The 13,086-nt window shown below is 36.1% G+C and overlaps 1 protein-coding gene across 2 annotated transcripts in view; it reads left to right on the forward strand.

Annotated features, from left to right (window-relative positions):
- akap10 (A kinase (PRKA) anchor protein 10) overlaps nucleotides 1–13,086 on the forward strand; it is a 33,115-nt gene that overhangs the window by 17,810 nt on the left and 2,219 nt on the right. Inside the window, exons 7-14 of one of the 2 annotated variants that reach the window (XM_073840393.1) lie at nucleotides 5,043–5,166; nucleotides 5,663–5,799; nucleotides 7,419–7,563; nucleotides 7,653–7,823; nucleotides 7,949–8,064; nucleotides 9,513–9,595; nucleotides 9,898–9,950; nucleotides 10,077–10,172. In XM_073840393.1, the coding sequence (XP_073696494.1) occupies nucleotides 5,043–5,166; nucleotides 5,663–5,799; nucleotides 7,419–7,563; nucleotides 7,653–7,823; nucleotides 7,949–8,064; nucleotides 9,513–9,595; nucleotides 9,898–9,950; nucleotides 10,077–10,172 (925 nt within the window). The remainder of the gene's footprint in view (nucleotides 1–5,042; nucleotides 5,167–5,662; nucleotides 5,800–7,418; nucleotides 7,564–7,652; nucleotides 7,824–7,948; nucleotides 8,065–9,512; nucleotides 9,596–9,897; nucleotides 9,951–10,076; nucleotides 10,173–13,086) is intronic. The other variant, XM_073840394.1, reaches the window with a different exon arrangement.

Consider the following 13,086-nt stretch of genomic DNA (forward strand, 5'->3'; position numbering starts at 1 on the left):
ATAAATCTAACATTTTTCCTTGATATATACATGTTTGTATGTGTGGGTATTTATACACATATAGTATGCAAAAATAAACTTTTGTCTTAAATTGATTAATCGCAACTAATCGTTTTGCAGCTCTAATGTAGTTCATTTATTTAACTCGATGACACAATCTGACAGGTTCTTTACATGCAACTAAGGCTGTCTCTAACGATTATTTTGGCAAATTTTGGCTGGGGGTAAACGATTATTTTTAAAACGATTATTCGGGCGATTGTTTTATCGAATAGTCGACTATTCTAATGACTAATTAGATGATTTATCTTATTTTATTTTTTTTTACATAGTTAGCAGTTTCCTCCTAAAAGATGCTCCCAAATGGAAGTCATGCTGGTGTGGTATGCTAGCTCCATCTTGCAAAGACTGCATATAACTATACCGTTATGTTTCTGGCTGTGTTTAAAATATTCCCACACCTTTGAGGTAGGACGGCAAGTTGTTTTCTGATGACAGGGCTTGACATTAAGCTTTGACATGTGCTTGTCCTTCGGACAAGTAAATCAGACATTCACTTGTCCGAGTAAAAAATGTACTTGTCCAAGTCAAAAAAGCGCCTTTTTTTGCCGTAAATTAATCTTTTCTGAAGCAATAGTCTCATCACTGCTCTATAAGGTCTTACTTTAATCAGAATATTTGTGATATTTGCCTTAAATTGATTCTAGGACACTTTTTAGCTTTATTTTCCTAACCTTACTAAATGTGTCATCATTTATATTAAATTCTGAAATTTTATCAATACATTCAATTAGAATAACTAGTTTAATGAAGATAAGAGGTTCCAAAAAATGCATTTACACAGTAAAATTGCAAATACATAAATAATGTTATAAGATTAATGTTGTACTTTTTTTAACATATAAATCTAAAATGTTGAAAAAATGCATTACTTTTAAATATGAAACCGAACCACCAATAGGTGGCAGTAAGTCACTGTCTTAATGAGTGAGTCACGGATTCAACCATAGACGGATTCAACCAGTTCGTTCACTGACTCACCCGATTCATTAAATTAAATGCTAAATCATTCAGTATTGAAACACCGCTGTGTGTTTGTCAGATTTGCGACTGTTCTGCTGCTTATTTCGTTAACAAAAACAGTCAGTGATGTGTCTAAAAATGTAAGTCAGTTAATATTAGTTATTATACTACAGGGCCGTTGAATGCTTGAATCTGATTGGCTGACGAACGTTCTAGAGGTGTGCATTATATTCAGGGAAACGCACGGCGAACGTAGTTCCAGGCAGCTTTAGACCGCAGTGCATGTCTATATCACTTCGCCATACGATTTCAGTTATTTCAAAGGTCCTTACAGCCCAAAACAGCAAAATAACTAAAACCCACAATAACACTGGCCAAACTAATAAATACAGTAAACATCCGGATAAAAACGACAGATTATTTCCATGTTTTATTCCACATTATATTACGTTTTATTATGTACGGAAAGCACAAACTCTTTTTCTCTCGCCCCCTCTCACTCACCTCACAGACGCACACACATAATGTTAGTTTGCACTCGCGTTAGCATTCGCGCTAATGTTGTTAGCGCTGCTCTGACGATTAACAACTTAAAAACGACATGACAGCTCTCACACGCGAGGAAACAACGGCGTGGTCTTGAAGAAAATGAACTTAAAGTTTAACTGTTAGTAGAGACGATGCTGCCAGTCACCTTTGAGAGACACACAGACTTGAGAGAGGTAAAGTCATACACTTAGTTTCTCTCCCTCACTCTTTCCGTCTGTCTGCTTGTCTGTCGGTCTGTCTAAACTTCATTATTAACGCCATTATTTTGCTCTTAACAGCCCAAGCGTCGTTACTAGTACAAGCTGTTGAATGAGCTGCGTAAGAAATTAATCCTACTCACAATAGCGTTTTAAGGATAAAAACGGGACGAATGTCTTGAAATATATCATTTGATCGATGTCTTGAGGTGTGGTAACTGTAGTATAAGCGGAATAATTGACTTCGGGCCGTAGAATTCTACGAAAATAATGCACACCCGAGGTGTAACGGCCACTCCGCTTCGCGTCGTGACCGCATCACCACCTCGGGTGTGCATTATTTTCTAAGAATTCTACGGCCCGTCGTCAATTATTCCTTACATATTAAATACTAGTTTATTGAACTACTGTTGTATAAAATCAATGCCACGTTTGCAATCGTAATGTTGCTTACCTATATAATATGTTATACAATATTTATCTTTTTTTCTACCGCAGTATGTTTGTTTCTTTGTGTAAGCTGTTGCGCCTATTAGTTTTTAAAATTTCCGTGATTCAGATAGGCTGCACGAGCTTGATGCTTGATACTGTCCGTTTTTAGTCACCGTTTACACTGTAAGTAATACACTCAGAATCATTCTCACCAAAGTTTCGGTGCTACGCTAGTTATTGTTTGTTATTGATGTATCAGGTTACTTGTCCGGTCGGACAAGTAAAATTCTCCTTCACTTGCCAAGCGTTAATGTCGAGCCCTGTTTCTGATGACATGTATTGCTTGGGAGTGCAGGCTACTGAACCTGAGAAGTGGACGGAGTTTCGTTATCCATGCTGCTTTGTTTTGGTCGCCCACATGCATCTGGTGAGTGGGCGTGATGTGTCGACTACTGGATTTGACGTCAACGGTTTTTTATAACCGAGTCGTCGACGTCATCGACGCGTCGCTGCAGGCCTACAAATGAGTTAATCAGTCGATTATTCTGACAATTAATCGAGTAGTCGAAAAATGTTAATTTATTTTTTGTAGTAATAAAAATAGACCTAAGTGAACAATATAGCCTTTAAAATTACTTAAATACTTATCTAATAGCAATCAGGCAACAATAATTAGTTCAAATAAAGTATCAAAAACAAGTAATCATATGGTTTTATGGAACAAAACTAAAATACATAACTTATTCTAAACATTAGAGCTAATGTATAACAGCATTTATAACAAATGCCTGGTGATTCTTTTTATTCTTTACTGCGTGATCTAATCCTTGTTTAATATTGACTAAACAACACTGAGGTCAATTGTTCACTTAATCTTTAATATTTGGCCATTTCTTTATGACAGAAATTCTACAGCCACTGTAATTTGATGAATATGTGGACATCAAAATGTCTAAACTTAGAATGAGGGTTTAAACTTTTATTTTTTAAATTGTGATGAATAGTTAGGATATTGAGAAATATATTGATGTATTTTCCTGTGTTGGCTTAGTTTTATAAATGATTTACCTTACAAATCTAGTGAAATAGCGCAAATTCACAACAATATGCTGAGATGGAATTTGGGATGCTCCACACATGTAAATGAAAACAGTTTGTGCAGAGCAGCATTTATTGTGAACAGAGCCAATCTGATGGTGCGTTCACACCGGACGCGACTTGCGCGGAAAAACGCACTATTCGCTCGTAGTTGAACGCATTTTGAGTTTACTCGCGCCATTCGCGCGTGGCATTTTCTTCACAACAGACGCGAATTCGCGTCATGGGAGGGGCTTCTGCCACTCGTCAGCAGGAAAGTAGTTGTAAAATAGGTGAATGAGCTCAATTTGCCAGCTTTAGCTTGCTTGTAGTCTCAATATGTATGTATATGTAGGTCAAATTGAGTAAAGAGCGTTTTTTAAAACTAACCAGATTGTCCGACCTCTTCACTCACTTTCTTCCTAGCAAGATCTTTTTTATTCCTGTTTCTACAAAAGTCCAAAGATGTATCGTACAGCTCCGAGGAACCACAGACAGCAATGGTGATTTTGTCTGCCATTGTTGTTTCGGATTTCTGCCTCCGTCACTACTAGAGCAAGCTCCTGATTGGTTAACGCGGCGTGGATTTTCGCCAAACTTCAGATTTTTCAACTCACGCGTTTCGCGCGAATGGCGCGGCAATCGCTTGAAACGCTCAATGCGCGCCGCTTCATTCGCGCTATTCGCGCATTTCGCGCCGCCTCATTCGCGCGTTTCGTGCCGCAGGATGGCTATTCGCGTCTTTGCATTGACTTAACATGTAAATCACTCGCGCTTGCCGCTTCATTCGTGTCCGGTGTGAACACACCATGAGACGCATATACGTAACCTACGTGCATGTAAATAATTGAAGCGCATATATTAAACTTGCAACTTGCATATGTTTACTTACCTGAATCATAGCTTTTGTGAAATGACAATATATATCAGCAGCCTTGGAAAACAATCTAATAATGCATTTTATGGTTTCTCGTCCGTGGAATGCGCCACTTCCAGTATATTGCCAGTTACTCGACATGGGCAAAATGCAATCAAGGATTTTTTAAAATTGAGTACTCGAATTGAATCGAGGAATCATGACAGCCCTACATGCAACATGCTACCACTCACATCATTTACTACATGGTGCAAGCTGATTGGCCCCTGCTGATTCTCCAGCCAATTAGATTGCTTGCTTAAAGTTTAAATTATCTGGTTCAGAATTCGCTGTCAGCTGAAAATACATTGCAAGTTCAGAGTTTCTCTGAAACCCTCCACCTCCCCCAGCTCCACCTGTCTGATCAGGATTTATTTATATGCATATTCAGGAAGCAGTGTATCTTACACACTCACAGCAGCGTATATGTGTATACATTGGCAGTAACAAGTCCATACTTGCTCTGGAGCATATTGTGTAGCAGATCTAGTCTGCCAAGATCATATATATTAACAGCTTTAACATTAACATCATTAACATGCATTAACAGCTGTCATGATTGAAATATATTCCTAGCTGTTTCTGAACCCCAAAAGTGGTTTTGTGAGGTGTAGAGTTGGGGCTTTAAAAGCTTTGATTGCTTGTTTTTATAGGTCAGGGGGCATGAATTGTTATTTTGCATAATTCTTCTCTTATTGTATTCCATTTTTGTCGTCTTGTTTTTTTTCATTAATCATACAAAATTTACGTAATATATTGACAGGCCTAACCTTATTTGAAATGTATTTGTTTATCCAGCCTGTTTTCTTTCTGTAATTATATGGAAATGTCTGGCATCTGTTTTACAGGCACTTTAGTGAGTTCTTGCGCAGCCATTATTTCTGTAAGTACCAGATCGAGGTGCTGACCAGTGGTTCTGTGTTCCTGGCGGACATCCTGTTTTGCGAGTCAGCCCTCTTCTACTTTTCTGAGGTGAGGGCACTCACTTCAGCGTCCGAATATGTTTAAAAGAGAATTACAGGATTGATACTATTTCAAATATGGCTGTACAGTAGATTTACAGCCTAACCTGTATTTAACCCAGATATTCCTGTAGATAATCTTTCTTATATGGACTTTAAATTATATAAGCATAGGTGTTGAATTATATATAATGTTCTTTACTTTTTAAATGTACTTTAAAATTGGATTTGCGTGTTTTAGGAGTCCAGATATTATGTGTCCTGTCAGAACACACTTTCAAGTTGAATTTATGTTGAATTTATGCATAGAGCTGTATAAGCACATGAAATATGCTGAGCTCGACAATCTGCCCAAAACCTGTTTCTAAATGGCAGAATGCACCAAAAGTGCAAGTGTGCGTATAAATTGATGGATTTCTGATCCAACTACATTTGAAGTGCCAAGGGATTATAAAGTAGGATTGAAACCTAATTCAAAGTGTGTGTTTGTGTGTGTGTCAATATAGTACATGGAGAAGGAGGATGCAATGAATGTGCTGCAGTTCTGGCTGGCTGCAGAAAACTTTCAAGATCAGTTGGCTGCTAAGAAAGGCCAATACGATGGACAGGAAGCCCAGAATGATGCCATGATTCTCTATGACAAGTATGTCTTAATTGATGTTAAGTATAGGGTTTTAGCCATTTTGTGTTTTTCCTTCCCCCAGTAAATATTGTTAAACTTACATGGAAAAGATATATATACAATTGCATGCAAAAGTTTGGAAAACCCTTGCAGAATCTGTGAAAATGTTAATAATTTTAACAAAATACGAGAGATCATACAAAATACATTTAATTTTTTTATTTAGTACTGTCCTGAGTAAGATATTTTACATAAACGATGTTTACATAGTCCACAAGACAAAAAATTGCTGAAATTATTAAATTAACCCCCTCCAAAAGTTTGGGAACCTTTGGTTCTTAATACTATGTGTGGTTACCTGGATGATCTACGACTGTTTTTTTTTTGTTTGTTTTGTGATAGTGGTTCATGAGTCCCTTGTTTGTTCTGAACAGTTCAACTGAGCACTGTTCCTACAGATTTTTCATTTTTCCAGCATATTTTACATATTTGAACCCTTTCCAGCAGTGACTGTATGATTTTAAGATCCATCTTTTCACACTGAGGACAAATTAGGTACTCAAACACAGCTATTGAAAAAGGTTAAAACATTCACTGATGCTCCAAAAGGTAACACAATGCATTAAGAAAACTTTGGCACAGGATGTCCACATTTTTCTTATTTTGTTAAAATGTCATTTTTTTCTATTTAGTACTGCCCTTCGAAAGCATGTTTCCCGAAAGACAAATTAAGTACAATTTACCTTGATCTTCAAATTCAAGAAGTTTTTACTCCCCGGCTCTTAATGCATCTTTTTTTCCGTCTGGAGCATCAGTGAATGTTTGAACCTTTTTTTTTTTTTTTTTTAAGTATAACCTTTTTTATAGTTGTGTTTGAGTCCCTCAGTTGTCTTTAGTGTGAAAAGATGGATCTCAAAATCATACAGTCATACAGTATATATATATATTTTTATTCAACACTATGATGATCTACACTACTAGTCAAATGGCGTTGGTCTCCTATGTTCACCAAGGAAGCATTTATGCGATCAAAAACAGTAATATTGTGAAATATTATTACAATGTAAAACAACTGTTTTCTAACTTAATGTATGTTCAACATATTTTAAAATGTAATTTATTCCTATTATGTCAAAGCTGAATTTTCAGCATCCATTACTCCGGTGTCAGTATGTGATCCTTCAGAAATCATTCTAATATGATGAAACATTCCTTATTGGGGAGAAAAAAAACCAATTTCCTAATATTTTTGGGGGAACATTTTTTTTAGGATGCTTTAATGAATAGAAAGTTGAAAAGAACAGCATTTATTTAAAATAGTAATCTTTTGTAACATTTCTCAACATCTTTTCTGACACTTTTAAACAATTAAATGCATCCTTGTTGAAAATCGTACTGACCCCAGAATTAAGCATGTAAGTATATCTGATTGGTTTATGATGGACATGGCCCTAAATCAGCATTTTACATTATACAGAGCCTTCCGTATGACTGACTAGTCATCCAGGCAACCCACAGGCCTGCTGATTTTGACTATGCAATTATGCACATGCCTCTCTAGTGTTTAAGATGTGGCAACACAACAGCATAACCATTGCTTTTGTAGGCAGAAGACATGACTGTTCATGTGATCTGCTTAGGTATTTTTCACTCCAAGCCACAAATCCGTTGGGTTTTGGTGACTCTGTGCGGATGGAGATTGAATCCAATATCTGCCGAGAAGGCGGACCTCTCCCAGACTGCTTTAACACTCCACTAAGACAGGCCTGGACCACCATGGAGAAGGTGGGTTATATCGCTGAAACACATTTGTCAAAGTGCTTGGTATTAGGAAGGAAAATCCTCCTCAAGTTTTCTTGTTTTCTCAACCTCAGGTTTACATGCCAGGCTTTCTGTCAAGCAACCTTTACTACAAGTATTTGAGCGACCTTATCAACTCTGTACGGGTGGATGAGTTTACTGGAGGAAATGCCAACACTCCGAGCCAGGGCTGGACCACAGAGGGCGACCGCAACTCAAGCGTCATGGAAGGGTCACACGCCCAGGTGATTCACTGGTTTGATGGTCTCCCAAAAAGCCACATTGCACTAATACAAGGATTCTTTAAGAATATGGTTGCAAGTATATGGGTAACATTGTCCTGATGTTCTCAAAATGCGTTCACCTTCAGATGCAGCAGGGTACTAAAAAAGCGGCAATCAAGATCCTGAAGAACTTCGATGAGGCGATAACGGTGGACATCGCAAGTCTGGATCCTGAGTCTCTCTACCAGAGACCATATGCTGGGTGAGTCAGGCTTTCATTGACCTCAGATTGATACACCAGCGGTGTCTTCAATGTTTGACCAAAAAGGATGGTCCAAGGCCATCACTACATCAAATATTTGTTGATCATGAACATGATTTTTAGGCCTTGCAAAGGTGAACATTTTAATACATTAAGTTAATATTTTCTTACTGGAAGACATGCACTATCAGTCTAATTTTTTTTTTTTTTAAAGGAGTCTCTTCTGCTCATCAAGCCTGCATTTATTTGATCCAAATTACAGCAAAATCAGTAATATTGTGAAATATTTTTACTATTTAAAATAACTGCTTTCTATTTGAATATATGTGCCCCTGGACTGCAAAACCATTCTTAAGTAGCACTGTTTTATTTGTAGCAGTAGCCAAAAATACATTGTATGGGTCAAAATGATTTTAATCAATGGCAAAAATCATTAGGATAATAAGTAAGATCATTTTGTAAATTTCATACTGTAAATATATATCAAAGCTTAATTTTTGATTAATAATATCCATTGCCAAGATCTTTATTTGGACATCTTTAAAGGCGACTTTATTTAGATTTTTTTTCAGATTTTAGATTTTCAAATAGTTGTATCTCAGCTATGTATCTTTATTACGCTTTGATAATAGATGATGTATAAATCTCAATTTCCAAAAATGTACCTTTATGACTGGTTTTGGACTGGTCACATATTTTAAAATGTGTTTTATTCCTGCGATCAAAGCTAAATTTTCAGCATCATTACTCTAGTCTTCAGTGTTACATGATCCTTCAAAAACCATACCAATATGCTAATATACTGTTGAAGAAACATTTTTTATTATCAATATTTAATTTTTTCAGGTTTCTTTGATGAATAGAAAGATCCCAAAGATCAGCATTTATCTGAAATGATAGAAATTAATACTTTTTTATTTAGCAAGGATGGTTTAAATTGATCAAAAGTGATAATAAAGACATTTATAATGTTACAAAAGATTTCTTTTTCAGATAAATGCTGTTCTTCCTAACTATCTACCCATAATAAATGTTTTTTTTTGGCAGCAAATCAGAATAATAGAATGATTTCTGAAGGATCATGTGGCTGGAGTAATGATGCTACAAATTCAGCTTTGAAATCACAGGATTAAATTACAATTTTAAATATATTTAAATAGAAATCAGTTATTTTAAATATGAAAAATATTTCAGTTTTATTGTTTTTGCTGTACTTCGGATCAAATAAATGCAGGCTTGGTGAGCAGAAGAGACTTCTTTAAAAACATCAAAACTCTTACTGTTCAAATCAACTTTTTTCTGGCACATACAAAGTCTGCTAAATATATAATGTACAATTTTTATGGTTCACCTGGGCCAGCAGAAAAAGATCCTTACTGTTAAAACCTGGTATTATGCACAAACACTGGATTCAGATCCAGATTCAGTTTGTCTTGCTTTCTTCTCAGAAGAATGACCTTTGGAAAGGTGAATGAGCTGGGCCAGTTCATCAGAGAGGCCGAGCCAGAACCAGATGTGAAGAAATCCAAGGGTAGGACGCACACACACACACACACACACACACACACACACACACACACACACACACACTCGCATTTTTCTTCTCTCACTCTCACTGACACACTTGCACAGGTTTTGTATTGTGTGAGTTGGCTCTTAGTTATGACTTAATCTGAAGTGCTCTTGATGTCTTAAGTTTGAGTGCAGAGAGAGTGTTGCCATGGCAATAAGTAGCCAATGATGTGAGGTGATTGTGGTGAAGAGCAATGAAAAGCAGGATTCACTGCTCTGTCCAGCTTACTCACTCTTCTTTCATTATTCTCTTTGTATCAGGTTCCATGTTTTCTCAAGCAATGAAGAAATGGGTGCAAGGAAACTCAGATGAGGTGTGCACCTGCTTACTTCATTCAGATTGCATGTACCATCTTCTCTAATGTCTTTTTATTAAATGGAAATGGATTTAAGCTTATTACAGTTCATGATATGTACCGTCTTTGGTTTTGGTGTGTTAGGCACAAGAGGAGATGGCATGGAAGATTGCAAAGATGATCGTCAATGATGTCATGCAGCAGGGACACCAGGGAAGCCCTGAAGTGAAGGCAACAAAAGTACATTTTATTTTGTCTTTGCATTTATAAAGATTTGTTTCTTGAACATCACCTGAAAATGAAAGTTCTGTCATGTATTCAAGCCATTCCCAACCTAGACTTAACTTTCTTCTATGGAAAACAAAGGAAATTCCTCCATTTTAATTAGGGCTGCCCTCTAATAGTCGACTAACCGTTAGTCAACAAGAAGAGGCTTGGTCGACCAAAATTTTATTAGTTGCAGAAAAAATAAAAAATCACAGGAAGAACATCCAAACATTTGTTCATTATTCATCAACCTCAAATATGGCTTATCATATGAAACATGTAAGTGGTAGCAACTTTACATGGACACTCAATCGAATGTTCACCTAGAAAAATTTGCATTATTCAAGTGTCTGTGCGGAGTGTGGAAGCTGAACAGTAGCACGCTCACTTCATGACAGATGGAGGCACTGGTGCGGTCACTTGCTCTTAAAATAATCTGTCATTTTTGGTCATACAGATAAGAGTAATACATTGTTTGCATCTGTAAAGACTCTGTTTATTTGTGTGCACTTACAATAACAACAAAACATTGCGCTTTTGTCAAATAATTAAAAGCAAACCGCTTCCTTCTGTCTCGGTGTCTGAACATGAACATGTCTCAGAAAAGTCAAACACCATGTATACTTGCCTTACAGGCATGAAAAATATATCTATAGAGAGCGAAATGTCTACTTTCAAATGGACCAATTCAAATATAAAACATGCATACAAGCGCATCACAACTGAGGAGATTACGATTCAATGTCGCCGACTTCATCTCTTAACCCGAAAACAAAGAAAGCACTAGTTTATCAATAAATTATTAAAATGTTAACACATTCATTATCATTACTTCTGCAAGCTTTGTGTGCACTTGAGCGCTTACTAGGCTATGAAGGCATTATTATGATTTAAATGGTTTATTAATAAATGTGCGATTAGTTGACAAGAACAATATTTCATAACTGCTCCACCACAGTGAGTGGGAGCTGTTAAGAACAAAAAGAAGAAAGAAAGGGAAAGCATGTAAACATTTGAAATGGGTGATTATTATTAGGGATGCACTGAATGCTTGGTAACTGAAATTATTTAAATAAGCGAAAAAGGCTGAAAAAATTATACCAAACAATGACGTGACGTGATCAAATAGAGGCGTGCACTAATGCAGCAAACATGTCGGCAGTGTGGAAGTATTTAAAACTGTCTGAGAAAGACGCAAAAATCATTACAAGCACCAACGGCGCGAGAGTGTTTAGTAATGCATTGCATGTAGTCCATGAGAAGAGATAGGGGTGGTTGTTGCTGGTCACTGTATGATGATTGAAATTGTGAAATGGCCTTAAACCATTAGTAAATAAACTACAGAACGTTATGTTGTCTAATACACACACAAATTGTATTTATTCTAACAGCTCTGCACAAGCTCGTTAGCCAGGAAAATCTGTGTGTTGAGAATCATTCCTTTCAGCAAAAAGTAGTACTGAGGTCTTCTTGTGGGTTTCCGCCAAAATAAAATGTCAATATTGTAATTTTACTGTTGTTCTGTAAAATAAAATAAAAAAGTAACAAAACAATTACAACAATCATTACAACAGCTCTATTAATACATTTATTATAACATTCTTCTTTGCTCAGCAAGGCTGCATTTATTTGTACATTAAAAAACACAAGCCTGATTCAAGAAGGGGGTCTTAAAAATGGCCAAAGAATATTATTTTACTAACTTATTAATTTTAACTTAAATTGTGCTTTGTTGGAAGGCTATAATGTCTACTAGAATGTTTAAATTGTTGTTTTGTAATTGATTTTTTTTCTTTGAAAAGCAGGACAAAACTGTAAAAAGCAAACATTAGCTATGTTTCCATCCAAAAATGCGAATTTAACTTATGCGCAAAACTGGAACATCGCATAAAACACCGTCTCCATCCAATGAGAGAAAGAGAACAAAATCGTCACTTCCTGATAAACTTGCAGTAAATATCAGAAAAAAAAAAAACTAGGAGAAGTCATGAAAATAATAATTTTCAGATTTCCCCACCGGTTAATTGACATGTGACAACACGGGCAGTACCAGTATCACAGAGGGAAAAGGTTGAGGGATAGTTTTCTCTCGTTTCCACGCTTTTCTTCGCTTTTAAAAGCTTGTAAACGTCCGTAAGCATTTTACTTTTACTTTCGATTTAGCGGCAGTTCGGCGTCAATTGATTGAATGGACAACAACAAAACACGACAAAGTCACTTAGTCTAAACATAGAATTATTAATTTATTAACAAAAATAAATAAATAACTGTTAAATAACTTCCATAAAGTTTAATTATAAAAATAGACCTACTGAAAATTAGCAAACACGGTGGAACCAAATAAATAAGAAACAAATGTTCTTGCAATGAGCTTCCAAAATCACCTTAGATAAACGAAAACAGTCAACAGGCCTTTTTAAAATCCTAAATCTAAATCTTTCGGCCACGTCTTGCCTTTCTCACCTCACTCTTCATGTAAGGAGGAATTTATTTGGTATTTTTCATCGTAGTTTATGTGCATTTTTTCTTATCGGATAAAAAATTTATCCTACTTAGTTGTGCGCTTAAGTTTTTTTATGCGCATTTTTAGAATTTATGCGCATTTTCGCGTTTCCATTCAGAGATTTTTTATGCGATATTCCAAAATGCGCATTAAAAATAGGTGGATGGAAACACTGCTATTGGCTATTTAATTAATGCAATGATGAAAAAAAATTGGCAAAATACAAGGGGTAAAAATGAGTAATCGGACTTTGGCCCAGTGTGTAATTTTCTTCGGCTTCGGCCAAGAATTTTCATCCCTAATTCATCCCCAGTGCATCCCTAATTATTATGGCAACAACAGGTATGCAATACAATTTAAAAATATGTATTATATTCAATTATA

Source organism: Garra rufa, chromosome 5 (assembly GCF_049309525.1).
Source record: "Garra rufa chromosome 5, GarRuf1.0, whole genome shotgun sequence".
In the NCBI taxonomy this organism is placed as follows: Eukaryota; Metazoa; Chordata; class Actinopteri; order Cypriniformes; family Cyprinidae; genus Garra; species Garra rufa.